Source organism: Camelus bactrianus, chromosome 18, assembly GCF_048773025.1.
Source record: "Camelus bactrianus isolate YW-2024 breed Bactrian camel chromosome 18, ASM4877302v1, whole genome shotgun sequence".
NCBI lineage: Eukaryota > Metazoa > Chordata > Mammalia > Artiodactyla > Camelidae > Camelus > Camelus bactrianus.
In genome coordinates this window covers 19,196,183-19,214,963 of record NC_133556.1, presented here as the reverse complement: position 1 = coordinate 19,214,963, position 18,781 = coordinate 19,196,183, and the positions used below count along the sequence as shown (strand labels likewise).

The window sequence follows — 18,781 nt, the reverse complement described above, 5'->3', positions numbered from 1 at the left end:
TAATAAAGTACAGAAGCATGAGAAACTATCAAAATTAAGGCTAAGTGGCAATCAGAATAAGTATTTCCAGATTATTATTGGTGACTTTTTAAGATAAAAATAGTTAAAAATGTGTCCTCTTGGGTAAGAACAATTAAATGGTCTGGATTTTACCCCCCTTTTTGCCTTTTCTGCAATAGAGTTATTTGTGAAAAAATATAAATTCCCTGTTAGTCATATCCAGTATGTGCACTGCTTCATTTTCTGTGTTTATCTTTACTGTGGCAGAATTTGGTTTTCTTTCCTCTTCTCTCTCATCTGTTCCTATCCTGTCTCTTTCAACTAGTTAACTATCAACCCAACATTCAAAGTAAAAGTAAGGCTGAAAATCGGGGCAGAAATTCTAATGTAAACAACTAGCCAAAAAAATTTCTCTTTTTCTTTTAAATAGGGTACTTGAAGTTTACAAAACAAGAGAAACTACCTAAATTAAAATGTGGTACTTACCTTAAAAAATAAAATTCTCTACTATGTTCACACATTCTGATACTGGGTTCCCTCTGCTGCATTTTCTAAAAGACGAGACATTCTTCTCAGAAAGGAGGGTCTTAAGGACTTGAATGATCATAATGATCGGAACAAGATCATTTGTGAGGTCTGTGAGACCCCAGGGCAGTCTCTGCACATCACTTTGAAGGTCTCCAAAGGCTTTACAACACGGTCGTGATGGAGAACTGGGAAGTCTGCACATATTCCTGTAAGGGTAGCAGAACTATACGTGGCAACGCACAAAATTTGGGTGTTTTTGAGAAAAATGCATCTGTGATGACGGATTTGCAAACTGCGGCCTAATCATCCTTTGATACAGGTTGACCCTTGTCCTCAGCTTGGGCATAATCTTCCAGCCAAAATGCATCTGAGGAGGAGGCCGAGGAGGACGAGGAGCTTTTGTCATGCTTCACCATTGTCCAGTAAGGAGAAGGGGCTCTCACTTCTTTCTTGTGATCTTGGTGAATCACCACATCACAGTGAATGTCTTCTCCCACACGCATAGTATGGTTCTTCTTTTTATATCCATGCCATTCTCTGGAGATAGACATCGGTCTCCTTGCAGCATGATGCCCGGTGGACCGTGGATATTTATAGTACTTAAGCTTTTTATCTAAAACTACATCTTCTTTGTCATCGCTGCTTGTGGAGTCATCTTTTGCCTGCTCAGTTTTCTTTGTTGTGCTGAAATGAAAAGAACAGTGAATGAAATGGATTCTTAATGTCTGAACATTCATTATCACCCAACGAGATATCTTATAACCTGCTTTGTTTCATAAAATAAAGGATACGGTTCAGCTTTAGCACCGCCTTTCTGTGTTGACATTTTTCTTTTTAAAATTACCTTTAAATTTGTTTCCATTCCTAAAAGTAAATCAAGTTCTGCCCTAAGTTATTTCACATTGCTTTAAAAAGCTTTGCACAGAACTTTAGCTAAGCTCAACTTCTGACCAGAATATTAGCAGGCCTCAAAGGGTAAGTTAATTTTGCTCCACCCAGAAAGACAGGTCATTGTGGCCATCTCCTCCACAGAACTCAGTCTTCATGGGTCACATGGAGTCAGCAATAACAGAATATTACTGATTTTCAGGAAGCATCCAGAAATAGGGGCCTCATATAAATATCTTCCACATGGTAACCACTGGGAAATCTTTACATCTTTTTTTTCCCATGAGCATCATTCTTTGCTTCTCGTTTGGGTTTACAAGTGAGGATTTGTAGAACACCCTTCTACCCAGATGTGTCTCATCATTCACTCTTCCACCTCACTGCCATCCAAAAACTTGTAAGGATTTATTTGTAACTTGCCCCAACTATTGGCTTTCTTGGTTGTTGAAACTCTGCTGTCAACTACAGGCTTCTTGAACTTCCTTCCAGTGCCTACAGTACCTGCACCTTCTATTACTTTCCTGAACAAATGCTATCTGTCACCGGCTCTCCCTCATTCTGGTGCTACTGCCCAACAGATCCAAAATCAGATCTTTGTAATTATGAACTTTCTGTCCTGCTAATAAGGAATAGGTTTCTGCCCCAGCCCCCTCAACCTGTCAGACTTCCTAGTGTTACCACTAACATCCTTGGAGGTCTGCCTGTTTTATTTGCCCCAAAGAATTTGGCGCAGCTTTTCCTAAAGTTTCTCTCTTCTGGCAATACACATTTGGTATTGAGTCATTTTTACTGAGAGCCACTAGTTTTAAATAGTGCAGTTTTCTTTGATCCTTGGTTTAGTGCTGTGCAAGGAGATTCAGAATGTCTCAGGACTAGAAGAGTCTGCATTCAGACTGCAAAGGATATCCTTTGTAACCCTGTATTAGGTCACTGCAAAGGACAGGTGGTAGGGCCACGTTCTTACTAAAGTGGTATTAGGAAATAACTCCACAAGCCAGCGGGTTGGGGTTGGCTGGAAACAACTTCTATGACACTAGGCCTGCCCAGAGCGTCACACGGAGTGCTCTCTCCAGTGCGCACAGTGCTGTTTGCTCCTGAAAAACAGTCACAGCGACTTTGTGAAATAAGCCTTTGCCTGACACTTCTGCCCCTGCCCTGCCCCCTTCCACATAACTTGCTAAAATGCCTTCTATACAAGCACTTTGCTTAATTAAGAAAGGGATTCAGAAGGTGATTGGTATTGTCCCTATGTTTGTGGGGTTTAGCCTCATACTTAGGTTGTACTAGTCTGTGTTTATCTCCTTGCTTTTGAACTGTCAACCAACCATCCTTAGATTTTAATACTCTGAATCTCAAACTGTGTGCTTAAAACATAGTTGTTCTGTAAGCAAATCTCAGGCTAGAGAACTGAACTTCCCAGTACAGGGTCCATCAGCGACCAGTGGCTGCTAAATTTAAACTGATTAAACTTGAATAAAATTTAAAATTCCTCAGTTACAAACCCTCACATTTCACGGGCTTAATGGCCACCTGCGGCCAGTGGCTGCCATATGGGATAACACAGATACGGAACGTTTCTACTACCGTAGAAAGTTACTGGACATCACTACTCTGGAGGCAGACCTGTACCACTTAGCCCTGGGACCTCTGGCAGGTGTATACATCCCTCTATTGGATTCAGTTTTCTTATCTGTAAAATGATGATAAATAAAAATAGTTGGCATGAGGATTAAATGGTATAATGCTTGTAAAGCAGTGTCCAGTAAGCAACGAGTAAGTGTTCACCATTGTCATTAATGATTTTTTCATCAGATCAGGATTGGTTTGGTTACTGGGGGGAACTTTTTACCCAGTCTGTACCCGATCTGAAGGGGACAACTGCGACCCAGCTCTACTCCACAGTCACCACGTGGGAGTACAAGCCCATCCTCTGGTTTTTCAAGAGGAACCAGAGATGAAGATTCTTTCCATAAAGACCTTAGATTTGTAAATTTAGCAACTCAGATATTTTTCATTTAAAATTTTTTGAAATATTCAGAAAAGTGCAAACAAAAAAGTTTAATAAAAAAAAATTATAAACACCTTGACAGCCACCACGCAGGTCAAGAAATAGACTACTGCTGGCCCCTGGAACACCCCCCGTGTGTATCCTTGCTCTCTGCAGATGACTGCGCCTCCAGCTTTTGACAACAAACACCACAGAGGACAAGCAAAGCACGTCCGTGGGCCGTATCAGTCCCTGGGGCCGTAAGCTGGGCTCCCTGAAGTAATGTCTATGCAATATGGGCCATTTTTCAGTAAAGCCCCAGCCATGTTTCCTTGAGCCCAACCTACTAAGCAGACGTGTACAACTGCAGCAACTGGCTCAGGAGTCCAGTCGGAACTAGGAAGGGCTGCTCCTGCATCAGAGCGCTGCATTTGTCACGTAAAGAAAAGGGAGATGGAGAAATCAAGCACAACCCTGAAATTTCTGACTTACTCGACGAGGCAAATGCTCCCCCGCTAAGACAGCGGGGGCGAGCTGGCTTTTGATTTTAGGTGTCATGAGTTTGAGATGCTCCTCGTATGATACGTCCAAATGGAGATATCAAGTGGGGAAACCACAGGAACCAGTGAGATTGCTTAGGAGATTGAGAGAAGAAAGCTAAAGACTAAACCTTGAGGAACTCCAAGGCTGGGGAAAAGGAGATCAAGAGGAAGTGACCAGAAGAAACAGGAGAATCATGGGAGTGTGGTATCACAGAAGCCTAGGGAAAATGATGTTTCAACAAGAGTTGAGGTGGGAGGTTGTAAAGCGTCTAATGCTGCTCAAAAGCCAAGCAAAATGAAGACTGAGAAGAGTCTGTTAGGATCAGCAATACAAAGGTTGTGGGTGACTCTCGGAAAAAGGGCTCTCAGCCTAGAGATGAAAGAAAGCAAGGCCTGCACTGAGCTGGGAAGTGGTGTCTCCCAAAGAAACGGCAGTGTCTAATACAACTCTTTCAACAGCTTTGGAGTCAAAGGACAGGACAGTAGCTGGAGGAGCAAGGAGAGGGAAGTGGAGTTAAGGTGGGGTTTGCTAAGATGGCAGAGACTTTAAAATATCTTAAATGTTATTAGGAAGGATCCAGAGAGAGAAGTTGACTATGCAGGAAGACAAATGAGGAAATGGGATTCACAGCACATGTTCAAGAGCTAACTTTGGAAAAGGGAGCCATGTAGTGTATAGGTTTGGAGGCAGAGTTTCCACTGGATAGTTTGGTCTCTTTTTTTTAACTCTGTGTCCAGGGCTCTTGCCTTTACCATTCTGCATATTGTACTTTCCAAAAGGACTTACAAACCCACTAAACAGTAGCAGTGTCATCAATCCCTCCCACATGGTATAACTGATAATTCTCACATTAAACCTAAGACTCTGTGCTTCATAGGCCCTGGGGGATTCTGTAGTATAACAAAGATTTCCTAAATTGAACTACTTACTGTGTTATTGGAAATTTGGTCTCAGGGATTAAATCATATATTTCTTGCCATTCCTTGGGTATGTCAATAAAATTTTGGTAAACCTCGATTTGTAGCACTGTTCCTATGGTGATATGTTGCAAAAGCTTTAAAAATTCTCGAAGAGTATATCCTAACACATTGGCGTGGCCGACACTAATCAGAACATCACCTGAAAAAGGAGAAGAAAAATCAGTAAAATTAAGATAATGGTTTAAAAGGATCATACCGTTTCTGGCTTTATTGTGAGATGTTTTTGTTTTTGTTTTTGTTTTGGTGCGGTGTTTCTCTTTGTAGGCTCATATTGTTGGTTCATTTTGAACCAAAACGAGGCTTCAGCCTTTATTTAATAAAAATAGCCATCAGTGACATGTGTCCTTTGAATAATGAAGAATGCATGCAAGATGTTTCTTAATAGTGTAATGGTATGGTAGCCTATTTTTACATTTCTGAAGTCCTTGGTATGACATGGGAAAAACCATTTATAATCTGAACCATCTTTGAGGATTCTAAAAATGTGTTTGTTTTGAATAAAATAAATGGCTATTTTTTTATAGGAAAAAACACTCACACTAAGTGAATAAATGACCTACTTTCTCTTATGCTTGCCTGGCCATTTCCAGTGCCCTCCGCTAGGAAGCAGACCATTTTAAACTTCAAGTCTTTCGTTTTACTTTGTGCCCTTATGCAGTATTCATTGAGCAAGTCATTCTGCATGAAACACTGGACAATTAGCATGCTTTAGTTAAATTTAAGATGTGCATACAGAGAGTATGTTGGTTCAAAGGGATTTGACAGCAAGGTCCCCTACTTTAGGGCAGTGCTGGACAGGGAGGGAAGGGTGATGGTCAACCACGGAGCTTCTGAGCCTCCAACAGATAGAAAGAGTCACATCTTGACAGCAAGCCCCTGGACACCCCCCCAAACTGGATGTTTAAAAGACCAGTTATTCAGTTGTACCCACCTCCCTATCCCCAACAGCTAGGGCATGGACATCTAAACTAGGTCCAGCCATTGGGCAAGCCCCCTGGGTCACTGAACCTGGAGCAGGAGATGCAGAGGGGTGACAGGTGCACCATGGCCTTTTGTCCTCTCACCATTTTCCAAACCTGGTTCTCCAGCCTTTCTGGCAATTCTGTCGGACTCAATGTTTTTTGTTTTTTGTTTTTTTTAATATTTTTTATTGATTTATAATCATTTTACAATGTTGTGTCAAATTCCAGTGTTCAGCACAATTTTTCAGTCATACATGGTCATATACACACTCATTGTCACATTTTCTTCTCTGTGAGCTACCATAATGTTTTGTGTATATTTCCCTGTGCTATACAGTATAATCTTGTTTATCTATTCTACAATTTTGAAATAGACTGGGATTTCAGACTCAATGTTTTAAATCTAGTGCCTTAACAGAACTTTTCTGCTGCTTGCAGTGAAGCCCTCTGATTGCCACAAGGGCATTCAGCAAGAGAGGAAGGAATACAGAGAAATTGCTTTTTAAGGACAGGCTTACACTGGGTAAAATTTTAGTCATCAGCTCTTACTAGTACTAACATCCCGCCAAATGGTCATAGAAACTTTATAGCTAATATTGGATAAAGTGACCCCAATGTGTCCCAAGGGATGTGTTCACCTCTCTGTGCCTGGGAAGCTACGGGCCCCTCAATCACCCTCATTCCAAGATAGATGAAGCCTAAGGTCAGAGAAGAGTCAAGATGAAGTACCTTCTCTGCTACTACTCCCCACGGTGCTATAATTGGGAATTATGTGATCCCAGAGGCAGCCTCCAAGGAATGCCAAGGACAAATTTCCATAGTGCTAGATCCTATCAAAAACGAAAGTTCACAGTATTGAAGAAAATGAATACTTAGAAGGGTGAAGAAAATCCTCTACTTTGGTCTTAAAAAACAGCTGGGGCCAACTTCAGAATAAAGCAGGGCTTCTCCCAGCTACCTGCAGACTCTGCGGTCTAAAACAGCTGTTCACCCGACGGAAGTTAATTACAACAGTAAAAAAAAAAACATACTCACCGGAGGAGCTTATTTGCCTAATGTTAAAAGGAGTGTTTAGATCTGAAAGCTATGGCTTGGCATTCTGTTTAATTATGTTGTTAAAGGGTGACTTTTATCAAGAGGGCAGAAAAAAAACAGCTTAATTCCCTGACCGTCCTGGCTTATAAAGCAAATGTGTCACTGTACGAATGTGATTACTCTGGCAATAGACATTAACATTGCCCTTCATAAAGAAACACCAGTTTGGTATTTATGAATATCAATTCCATTACACTTTTTTTTTTCTGTTTTTCATGGGCTGTAGGAACCACATTATGTAAACTCTTGTCTCGATTACCTACATTTAATCAACTTTGCAGCAGCCAAGCCACTAGTGAAAAAATAGATCTTATTTTTCTCCCATCTCTCCCAACAAGGTCGTAGATTCCATAGCTCTGTGTGGTTAGAGACCACACATGTTTGGCTCATCATTATACCACAGTGTCTAGCAGGACGCCTGTATACAGCAGGCATTCAGGAAATGCTTACTGAGTGAATGTGGCCTGGGAAGAGTGGTGGCCAGTACATGACTTGTATTTGCTTCAAAGCCATATTAATTTCTTAAGACTCTGGATATAAGAGTTTGCTAAAGCCATATTGGCCAAAAGGAATTGAAAGTTTAGCCAGAATAAACTATCACTAAATTAGGAAAGTAAGATGAAGCCTTATCATGAAACACCAAAGGAGAGGAATTCAAAACCCATGAATGAGAAATAATGGGACTGGAGGTAATGGGGGTCAAAAAAATTAGCAGTTTTCTAAGACTCTCACCTCTCAAAACCTCATAACCATTGTCAAAAGGACTGAGTTACAGAATGTTAGAAACCTTGACCTTGACGAGAAGTGGCTGACTTGTCATGATGAGAGTTGCGGCCCTGGACTTACTCTGTATTGAAATCTCTTTTCTAGTCAAAGGTATAGGCTTTCTAGGCAGACAGGGGTTCAAGTCTCAGCTCTGACCTCCCCACCTGGCTCTCTATTGAATAAGTTACTTCATCTCTCTAACCCTCTGTATTTCATTATCTACCTTCCAGGAGTGTTACAAAGATTTAAATTAGTTAATAGATGTGGAAACACCTTGCACAATGCCTGGGACAAACAGTCGTTTACTATCCATTTATTTATTAAGCACAGGCATAATAAACGTGCCAGTGCTGTAGGTAAGTCTTGGATTTAAAAGATGAATTCAAGACTACCTCTGACCTCAAGGTGCCCACGAGCTATAGCCCCACCGTGAGATTCTGCTTCATGTGCATGAAGGCATACTCCTGTCCCACCCTAGTGAGCGTGCACTCTGGTTATCAACTCAGCGTCTGTCACCTGACCCCAGGGAAGCAAAGGAGAGCAAGCAGAAACAGTCCACGGGACCTGTCCTGCAGTTCTTTTAGTCTGGAAAGTCCAGAACACTCTAGCGGTTTGTTTCCCGGCACCAAATAGCGACATGCGGGGAAAATGCTTTGGATTTTAAGGTGAGGTGAACTGTTTCATTATAGCATCATTTACCCACTTAACTCTTTAATCCACTGCGCCTAACCTAGCTGCAATTAGAATCACCGGAGGAGCTTTTAAACCATGAACTGCCCTGTCCCCAAGCCCAAACCAACTGAATCAGAAGCTCTGGGGAGATGGGCCACAGGCGTCTTTGGTTTAGAAGGTCTCCAGGTGATTCTAATAGGGAACCAGAGTTACAAACCACTGGTTTAATACATCGGAGGCTCCTGTGTCACAATCATTTTTGGTTAATTAAAACACACACACACGTCTAGAGAATCTTTAAGAACAGCCTAAGAGAAATTTTTGTCAATATTTCCGTAACACTGTATTTTTCAAAGCATGTTCATAAAACTTATCTCAGCAACCTCTGACAAAGGTGGCATAATCCCAGCTTAGAGCTGAAGTGACTGAGGCCTGGAAAGTTAAGTGACTGTCCAAGGTCACAGAACTAGAAAGTGCCAGAGCCTGGGCCTGAATTCAGGCCAGCTCACACTGAATGGTTTCTCCTTCTCACCACATTATGCTCAGTGTGCATCCCTGACTCCCGAGCACAGCACGAGGCCCAGAGCAGGCACTGGGAAAACACGTCTTGAACTGGATGGAAAATTCATTCACCCAAAGACAAGAGAACCAGGGCAATGCTGACAAACAGTGTAACAGAGAGGGTTCGAATCCCCGCTCCTTGGTGTGATGAAGTACAAGTTAACTAAATCTCTAATTGCTTATCTGCCAGGTGGTTCAATGCAGAATCTACCTCAGGGACTGTCAGGAGGGTAGAATGAGATCATGCACCTAAATGTTAATGATGACTAAGACTGCCAACAAAAGAAATCTTTATCCACAGAGAGCCACAAATGCCTGTGTATGAATCCCACTTGGCAGATGGGAGTGAACCTGGACAAGGAACTCAGTCTCCTGAGCCTCAGTTTCCTCACCTGTAAAAAGGGGGTGATAATAACAGCTCCCACCTAGAGGCTAAGAATTCAATGAATAAAATCCACACAACAGCGAGGGTTATATAAGTAAAAGCAACCGGCTTGCCCATTGAAAGCTCTCAAACAATGTCATCATCATCATTGTTACACTGAAACCTAATACCCTGAGTCTCTCTGGAGGCAGATGGAAAGGGAGACAGAGGTGGAGGGGTTGGGAGGCATGGGGAAACCACAGTCACCTGGCTGGAGTTTTCCATCCCTGGCTGCAGCCCCCTTCTTAATGAGGTGGGTGATCTGAAGGTAGGGTCCATGCTGGATGACGATCAGGCCTAATCCCAGGCTGCCCACAGTGAGTTTGGTCTGCTGAGTTTTGCTCAAGCTGTGGACAGATGACTTAACCTTGAGGCTGACGTGCCTTCCTACAAAAGAGGGAAATTTGTTTTAGCCCTTCACCTAGACATCAGCATGACAGTGGCCCCTGGGGTTCTAAAGCCAGGCTCTTAGGGCAGTTACTTAACCTCTCCATTCCTTAGTTTCCTTATCAATAAACTGAGGATAATAAAAATGCCCACTCAGAGGGTTGTTATGAGAATTAAAGGAGACAGTGAAAGGGCTTTGCACAGTGCCCAGCACAGTGTGCATACTTATTGTTAGTTATCATTATCCATTCACTTAACAAGTACTTGCTGATGCAGGCAGGATGCAAGGAAACAGAAGTGTTTCTTGCCTTCATGGACCTTCCAGCCTCATGCAGGAGGCAACTACCAATGAATCATGTAAACATATGTTGAACAACAAACTGTAACACATACTAGGAAGTGCAGACAGCTCTGACGGTGGCCAACAGGAGGCCTAAGCCTCCTTGTCGGGAAGGCAGGTCGGGCTTCACAGAGGAGGGAAAATTTGAATTGAGGTGGAAAGGACCAATAGGAAAGCTTTAAGCAAAGTAGGATGAAGGGAGCAAATTGGATCAAGATTCTGAGACAGGAAAGAATATGAAGGAGGCTGGTAGGGGGCAGGCAGGAGGAACAAAGGCAGAGCAGAGGGAAGCAATTTCAGCAGGACAAGCTAAGATCTGCATTCAAACAAACAAACAAACAAACAAACCGTTAGCTGCTGTATGGATTGTGGGGTCCAGGGCGGAGTGAGAAATGAAAGGGTTACTGCAGTCACCTACGAACGTGGTGGCAGTGACAGTGGAAATGGACAGCAGGAAAAAAAAGCATTTGGGAGGAAAATCCAGGACAATGGGTAGGGAGGGGCTGAAATATGTTGTCTACAGAACTAAATCTCACAAGAAAAGTTTCAAAGACTGAGGAGTGATTTAAAGCAACAAGGTATTTTCCAAGAGGAAGCTTCTGAGGAGATTCATTTCTAGTCCACAGGAAGCTTCTGGGCAAACTTGTTTTCAGTACACTCTTTCAATGTTTCTCACACACGCGCACACACACACTTTTCCTTAAGGAGATGTGGCAAATTGCTATTTGCCAAACCTTTACCAAATCCATGTGACTGTGGTGTTTTGGGGTGCCCAGAGTCCTCCCCACTGCTGAGGGAAGGGCTTCCCCTGCTCCCACATCCACAGCTGTGGGGAACAGGCTGGCTTCCTGGCCCTTCCCTCCAAGCAAGTGTCCTTGTCTACCGCCAAACTCACCCTCCCCCAAACCGCAGATGCCCCCTGTCTGAAAAATAAAGTAACGTACTTTAAAGAAAATACCACCTTCAGGGACTTTTCAAAGACTAATCCTGAAAAGCGATTTGGAACAGGTCATCCCCTCCTTGAGCCTCTGGCTTCTAAGCAAACAGAGAACTGGCATCTTAGGACCTGAGTTACAACCTCAGCTTGCAAATTAAATGTGCTTATGATAGAAGCTACTATGAAGCCCAGGCTCTAAAGACAGTAGGGTTAAGTGAAAGAAGCCAGACTCAAAAATGCCATTTTTGTGACATTCTCCCTGGCAAGGGTAGAACTATAGGAAACAGATCGGGAGGGTGAGGAGGTGGGATGGTGAAAGGAGTTGGAAGCAAAGGGAGGCGCAAGGTAATCTTGGAGGTGGCGAAATTTCCACATTTTGATGGTGGTGGTGGTTAAACATTAGGCATGTGATTGTCAAAACTCAGAAGGGGGGGGGGGGGCTCTTCCTGTATATAAATATCGTTTGGCAAACAAATGATGGTGAGAGATGATCTCCCAGGCCAAGAGTGTGACGTTCCCATCTTACAGAGGAAGAAAAGCGACGATGTCTTGGTCCCCAGGGCATCTCCCAGTTACCTTTTCTGCTTTTGTGGACAGCCTTCTCCATCGCCCCGGGAGGGCAGCCCGCTCAGAGGGGTGCCTCCCGGAGCCGAAGCGGAGTCATTCCAACCCCCAACTGTTTCGAACCCTCAGGGAGCCGGCGCTGTGCGGGCGATGGCAGGCTGCACGCGGAACAGCAGGCTGCGAGATCTCGGTCCGGCCCCCAGGGGGCGCCGCGACAACGCCGCCCCGAAGTTGTGCAGCAGTACGGTCACCACAAGGCCTCAGTGAACCTTGGAAAATGGGATGCATGAAAATTTTGGTGCAGAAAAGCTAAACTTCTGTGGGGACCAGCACAGTGCCCGGCTCACAGGGGGTTCGTCACCTATTCTATGGAAACTACTCAAACGGGGAGGGTGGAGGAAGCCCAGAGGAAGGTGTGAAACGTTTTACAGAGGAAGATCGCAGCTAGTTCATAGACAGGCACAGAATCCCTTGCTGTGCTCCCAATAATGGTGTTTTCAAATATTGTTCCATCAACAGCACCAACTGCTTTGGAACTGCACTTTTTTCATGGATGTTTTGAATGAGAAAAGGCCAAGGGTGGCCTGAAAACAAAATGAGTCACGATTAGGAGAGGAATTAATTCTTCCTTCTTTTTTCCAAAATAATCCTTCCTCCCACACACACACATTCACTCATACAACAAATATTTACTGGAAGCCTGCTCCGCAGTTCGTGCTGATGCTGGGGACACAGCAGCAGATAAAACAAACAAGAGCTCTATCCTCTTGGAACTTAGATTTAAAAAAAAAAAAAACAGAAGAAGTGGACAATTTTAGGAAAGTATACATTATCAAAAATAAATTCTAGAAGAAACAGAAAACAATGTAATGAGGTAGGTCCTGCTGTCACCCCCTCTCTGATGAAACTGGAAGCCTACGCCTCCTGGGTCCATGCCTTCAACAAGCACAAATCAAGCACCTACTATGTGTCAGGCACGGTGCAGAGATTCCCATGGTAAACCTGGGCAGGTCCCAGCTCAGTCAGCTGTTTCTGTGGCTCTACTCAGACCAGAACCCTGGGCAGATTTCCTCCTGTTCCTTTTCACCCTCAACCTCAAGGCATCTCCCGCAAGTGGCTTCTCGTGACAGATCGCCAGTTTCCTCCTCCAAACAGTCTGGCAACGAGTCTGTCCAGATACCAAATTAATTCTATCATAAAATGCATCCTTTTCCTCCATTTTCCTATCAGTCGTGGAATGGTGAGGCTTTGCAGGAATAAAGCACATCCACATTCAAGGTCCTGTGAGGGGAGCATATCAGGGCCTGGCATATAGTGTCCATCCGCCTTCCTTCCATCCAGGCTGAAAACTCTCTTTATCACAAATGCCGAGATCACTCTGATTGGTGGAATGACAGGATACAAACCGTCATGGATGCTGTACTGTGCTGCCCAGATCCCCCCTTCAGGACTGAAAGATCTATTCTTCCCCCTCTGGCCCAACCCTGCCACTAGCTGAAGAGAGCCCCTGACCCAAGATCACACCTTCCCAGGGCAGCTAGCATCCAGTGACTGATCAACGCAGGGGAAAACACCTGGATCCCTCAGCCCAATGTGAACAACTCTGGGGGCCCTAAGGGGTCCACTGAGGTCCTCCTGTGGCTGCACTACAACCCAGCTTCTCCCTTTGCCAGGTCCTGCTTCCTTCCACCCCTCCACTGATGTGGGCCCCAAGAGCACCCCCCAATAAACTCCCTGCAACTCAGAGTATTTCCTAGAGAACTCAACCTGCAACAGCTTGTGCAGGGACAGTATGAAAGCGCAGGTGCTAAGATGGGATTTGGGAGCTGGATGACACACGGCCCAGTTAACTGTGAGGTCCCCATCCCCAGTAGAGGAGGAGCACATGTCGCCTTGGGTACAGGGAAGCACTATTCGATTTTTCAAGAGAAGTAAAATGGAATGGTTTGGCATGCATATGACCCACGTGGGTGTCTCTTAATACTCCCTTGCCCTGTTTCACAGTAAATGGACCAATACAGCAGCCACAGCCTGAGAAGTACATGGCAACCAGGGGCCCAAAGCCTCTCAGGGTTGGAGGTCTGGGCCACCCCATCATGTAAGCCACCTACAGGTGCTGGCAGAGGGCGAGAGGAATCTAGGATGGATAGGAGAGGAGGAAAATGATAAGTATGTCCGTTATCCCTCAAGACGAGCTACAGCAGCAGCAAGATCTGTATTTTGTCCCACTAACCTTCCTCTTGTAAGTTTCCTATGGGAAAAGATGCCCACCTGGTTCCTGAAGGTGCTGCTCTCAGAACTGAAAAGAAGCAAGTAGATCTGAGCGGCATAATGGGTGCACTGTTTCAAGTGCCGCACTGTCCTTCAGGGGATGCCCCCCTTCAGGGCTGAAGGACCTGTTCGCTACTGGGGAGGTTGTAGGCTGACAGCTACAACCTCAAGGAATTGTCCCTGGCTGAAGTGCCACCTTACCCAAAGTCATGCCCCATTCTTGGGGTGGCTAGCATCCAATGACTGGTCCATGCAGGGACATAAAGGCTTGGCCCCTTTACCCCAAATCAGAACAACTCTAACAGCCATTCCAGCTTTCAGAGCTCCCCACGGGGTCTGCCAAAGCCTCCTGTGACTACACCACAGCCAAGCTGCTCCCTCTGCCCAATCGTGCTTCCTTCCCTTCCCCCACAGGAGTTGATCCTAAGAACACTCCCTAATCAACTTCCTGCACAGTAATCAATAATTTCCTGTCTCCAAGTCAGCCCCGACAGAACCCATTCCATGAGACTAAATGAGACTTGAGCCCAAGGCACAAGCGATTAACCTCTGGATTTAGCAATTTTGTTTGACCTAATCCCAGAAACCCCAGATGAACACGTGTAGTGCATCCACCACACTCTCAGCTTGCATGGTAAACTTGATCCCAAGGAAGCAGTGTGTTCTTTATCCTGTCAGGCCACAGATCCTCCTTAAGGAGAAGAGTGATTGCACCCCTCCACAGCTTTCCCTGAGGTCCCATCTGGATTCAGCCTCTGCTGGGCCAAGCCCTACCATCCATCACAATAAAGCACACTGTGTTCACAGCCCTTTAACAACCGCAGAATGGCTATTTATGACTTCAGGCTGCCAGCATAGCTCCCTGCAGGGGGCCTTCTATGTCCTGGGTCCACAAGGATTTCCTGCCTTAAGGGGCCTCATGGCTCATCCTCTCTCTGAATAGAAAAGTCCCAGCTGCTTGGCTTACGGGTGAGAGGATGGGGGAGGTTCTATCACTGAAAGAAGGTGCCTGACTCGGGAGTCTGTTGGTCAGTTGGGGGAAGGAGGCCCAGAGAGGTGACGTGGCTTTCCCAAGTTCAAGTCAGTAGCACCAGTGGGACTAGAATATGGTTTTTACTCTCTTTAACTCCACCGCACCACCTCTCCCTAACCCCTAGGGTTTGCCTCGACCAAAAATCTAGACTGAGATATAGAGGCGAAGGAAACTGATCTGTCCTGTCCTGAGAGTCCTGGGACTTTGAAATACCAGGTACTGTGGCAGGTAAGAATGAGATTTGGAGCTAAAAACAGGGATTAATGGAAAATCTATAAACAGAGTATTGGGTCTTTGCCCACCCCTCCCACCCCACGTCCTGGCTGGTAACAGATGGGACAGGTGACTATTGACTGTAGTGATGTGCAGCTATTAAACTGGTAAAAAATGTTTTAAATTCTTTTAACTCTGTACTGGTTGTTTTTATGCTTTAATCTTAGATCTAGAACTTTTTGCAGAGGAGCAGAGGCAGGAGGCACTGGGGAGTGCTTCCTGGGTAGAAGGAGGCACTTGTATTTTTTTAAACACAAGAATCGAGTCATCATTCCACTCAGTTGCAGTTAGAACAGGCAAATGTTCCAACACTTCACCCTAGGATTCTCAACAACTGCCTAGTGGTGAACTTCAGTGGACATTATTTGAGAATTCCGAACTGTATACTTGGAGTTTCCTCTATTACTCAGCAACAGAAACAGCAGACAAGAAGCCAAGAATATGACTCCACCAAACATCTCCAGTGTTTAAACAACAACAAACAGTGAAGACTTCCTGCAGTAATGTGATATGCATTATGTCTGAATCCCTGCATATGTAAATCAGCTTGTGTCCATTTTTGTGGCAAAGGAAAAATAAATGACTTAGTAATCATAATTTTTAAAAAATCCTTCACCCCAAGGGACCAATGTTTGCACAGAAAAGTTTATAGGCTAGCAATCAAATTCTCCTTACCTCATCCAGGTGGTGACTCTGATAACTCTCTGTGCACTTCTGCAAGGCTGTTGGATTTGGTGGAATTTGAAACTTGCTGAGTATCGTGAACATGTAGGCATTCCAAAAATAGAGACAGATGTCATTCTTCTAGGTCTTTCTAGAGATGACCTAGGTGGCATTTACCGAGAAAAGGAGTGTCCTTCCTATTTGCTGCATGGGGAACTACCTGGGAAAGAAAGAGCTAGATCTAAAGCCAAGGTTAAGGGTGATTTGGTCCATGAGCCATGGAAAAAAAGAAAACCTCCACCAGACAGCAGAATCGTATGTAACAGATCATCTGTATTGCTAACAAACAATGCCAATGTCGTTTTTTCTTGTTTATCTATCCAACCTAAGCCCCTTCCCACCCCCTACCTCTGTAAATGGTATCACTAAACACCTAGTTACTCAGGTCAAAACTTTAGGAGTCATTCCTGAGTCCTCTCAACCCCTCCCCCATTTATCAGCAAGTCCTTCCCTTTGACAAATTTGCCCATTTCCCCCCATCTTCACTGCTAAAGCCACACTTCTCTCTCTCCTGGACTACACTGCCTCTTAGCTGCCATCCCTGCTTTCATTCCTGCCCGATTCCCTCCACCCCAATCTACACTCCCCTTACAGATTAAATAAGGTCATGTCGCTCTCCTGCTCTAAACCCTGCAGTGCCTTCCGGTTTCTTTTAGAACAAAATCCAAACTCTTTATCACGGCTCTCAAAGTCCTACATCTGGTCTCTGCCTACCTCTCTGTCTTTTCATACCACTCTCCGGCCACACAGGCCATTTTGCTGTTCCTTGAATATGCCAACTACTTCTTCCTTGCCCGCTCCCTAACGTCCTTTGCACTTGCTTTTCCCTCTGCCTGGAACAATCTTGCCCAAATTTTCTTTCTTCAAAGATCATCATCTTGAGGTCTTTATGATCATGACGGTGTCTGTGTAACCTAATCCGACCGTCCTAAGTACCACCGCTGCGCCCCAATCCCCCATCAGTCCGACCTCCAATTTAATTCATAGATCAACACTTGACATTATCTTTATTTTAAAGATCAGCTTTTAACGGGTTTCTGTCTCTTCCCACCAGGAGGTGAGCTTCATGAGAGCGGGAACCTTGTCTCTCCTGTCCACTCCAGCACCCCCGGCACCTACGGTGCCTGACGCACAGCAGATGTCGATAGTTATTTCCTAAATGGGGCAGTCCCAGGGCTGACAGTCACGGAGGGGCGATGATAACACAAGGTGGCAAGGACTTGTCACCGACTCCCTCGGCGGAGTCGGGGCCGCCTCCTGCTGGAAGACGGGCGGTTCCCCCATCCCCATTCCAGCCTGCCTTTTAAAAAGCTAAGGACTGAGAAGCTTTTTGTGACCAAACGGTCATTAACAACGACAACAAAATTCTTATAATCGGCGAGAAAGCCAAAAGGCGGCGTGGCCTGCAGGAAGAGAGCAGGAGCGGGGCAGGGGCCTGAGCCGCGTCCGGGGCTAGGGCAGCGAGGCGAGCGGCCGAGAGTAGCGGGGCCGCTGGCCAGGGCAGGACCGAGAGGGCGCAGCGCGGTCGCCTGGGGCCCGCAGCCGGCCTCGCCGGCGCCGCGGCTTCGCTTCCGGGTGAGGGGCGGGCGGGCAGAGCAGTTCCGGGGCGGGCGGCGGTTCCGGCAGTGCGGGCCGCGCCGCGGCTGCTGGTCCCGGGCGCGCGGAGGGCGCGAGCGGCGCGCGGGGGCCGAGGGGGCGCGAGGCGGCGGCGCGGGGTCTCCGGGCCCCGGCGGCGGCCCATGGGGCGGGAGGCCTGAGTTCGCGGCCTGCCCGGGGCTCGGGGGGTGGGGGGAGCGGGGCGGGGAGATGGATAAACTGACCATCATCTCAGGATGTCTCTTTCTGGCCGCCGATATCTTCGCCATCGCCAGCATCGCCAACCCGGACTGGATCAACACCGGGGAGTCCGCGGGTGAGCGGCGGGGGCGCGCGGGGTCGGGCGGGGGATTGGCTGAGGGCGAGGGGAGGGGAGGGGAGACCCGGCTGAGGAGAAGACGGGGCTGGAGGGTGCGAGGCGGGGGCCGGCCTGAGGAGAAGGGGGCGGAGAGGCGACCCGGGCTGCCGGGCCGGGCGGCCGAGGGGCAGAGAGGATGGAGAAGAGGACGCGTCGGTTGCGAGGGGCGCGGAGAGCTGGGCTGGGCTGGCGGTCCCGGACCCTGGAAGGAGGGTGAGGGGAGACAGTCGCCGACCTGAGGGGCCGCGGAGGAAGAAGCTTTGTCCTGGATTTAGAAAAAGAAAAAAAGAAAAGAAAGTCAAGGTGGGAGACTGGAGGAAACTGAGGCGCCTGTGAAGGGATTAGAAACCCGGCGGAGAGCCTGGGGCCGGGAAGCAGGCAGCCTGTGGGGTGTGAGAGTCACAAGGGAGCTGCCGGGCGACGAGAGGCCAAGAGGAGTCATGTCCAGCCCCGGACCCCCGCCCGGAGACAGCCGAGGCCGGGTGAGAGGTGCGGACGGGGCGGGGTTAAAGGTGCCGGGAGAGCTGGTGGGGGTGGGGGAGCGCCGGCTGGAAGCCCCTACGCGCGCCCCCGCCCGTCCCCTGCCCACTTGGCAGTGTTTGAGACGCATGTGGCTTCCGATTTTCCCTTTGAAGTCTGTGTGGTTATAATTTTGCTTTATTTTAGGCCCGGGAGCTATAATAATCCTAATAATAAACTTCATTTTATGGAGTATCTTTCATTCTAGCGCATCACAGAACGCTTTAGAGATCCTAATAGTAGTTACAAAATTAAATAATACATTAGAGTTGCAGGCAGCCCAGTAGCAATGCCTGCTGGAACACCACGGAGCTGTAGGCAGCAGAGACAAGGTGGTGCCCTCAGGAAAGAGGTAGGCATCTTTCTGAAGGGTAT

General features: G+C 46.5%; 2 protein-coding genes across 4 annotated transcripts in view; one reads left to right on the top strand and one right to left on the bottom strand.

Annotated features, from left to right (window-relative positions):
• Positions 1 to 303: 303 nt before the first annotated feature.
• Positions 304 to 11,676, bottom strand: PDZD9 (PDZ domain containing 9). The gene is made up of 4 exons (XM_045521166.2): positions 11,646 to 11,676; positions 9,613 to 9,792; positions 4,876 to 5,065; positions 304 to 1,212 (listed from the first exon to the last, which is right to left on the bottom strand). The coding sequence occupies exons 1-4, from the start codon at positions 11,674 to 11,676 to the stop codon at positions 828 to 830; spliced, it is 786 nt and encodes a 261-aa protein (XP_045377122.1). The 3' UTR covers positions 304 to 827.
• A 5,901-nt stretch (positions 11,677 to 17,577) lies between these two features.
• MOSMO (modulator of smoothened) overlaps positions 17,578 to 18,781 on the top strand; it is a 43,138-nt gene continuing 41,934 nt past the window's right edge. The window contains exon 1 of one of the 3 annotated variants that reach the window (XM_074346237.1): positions 17,578 to 17,845. In XM_074346237.1, coding sequence (XP_074202338.1) covers positions 17,740 to 17,845 — 106 coding nt within the window. In that variant the 5' untranslated portion in view covers positions 17,578 to 17,739. Of the gene's footprint in view, positions 17,846 to 17,949; positions 18,377 to 18,781 lie in introns of those variants that run through there. The other 2 variants (XM_074346236.1, XM_010961124.3) reach the window with 2 other exon arrangements.

What these genes read in the sequence shown, in the direction of transcription:
- PDZD9 (XM_045521166.2), bottom strand. Translation starts at nt 11,676, where the DNA reads ATGGAGAAGGCTGTCCACAAAAGCAGAAAAG. An exon ending in TGTCCACAAAAGCAGAAAAG is followed by an intron (nt 9,793 to 11,645) that starts GTAACTGGGAGA and finishes CCTCTTTTGTAG; the next exon opens with GAAGGCACGTCAGCCTCAAG. An exon ending in GGATGGAAAACTCCAGCCAG is followed by an intron (nt 5,066 to 9,612) that starts GTGACTGTGGTT and finishes CTCCTTTTTCAG; the next exon opens with GTGATGTTCTGATTAGTGTC.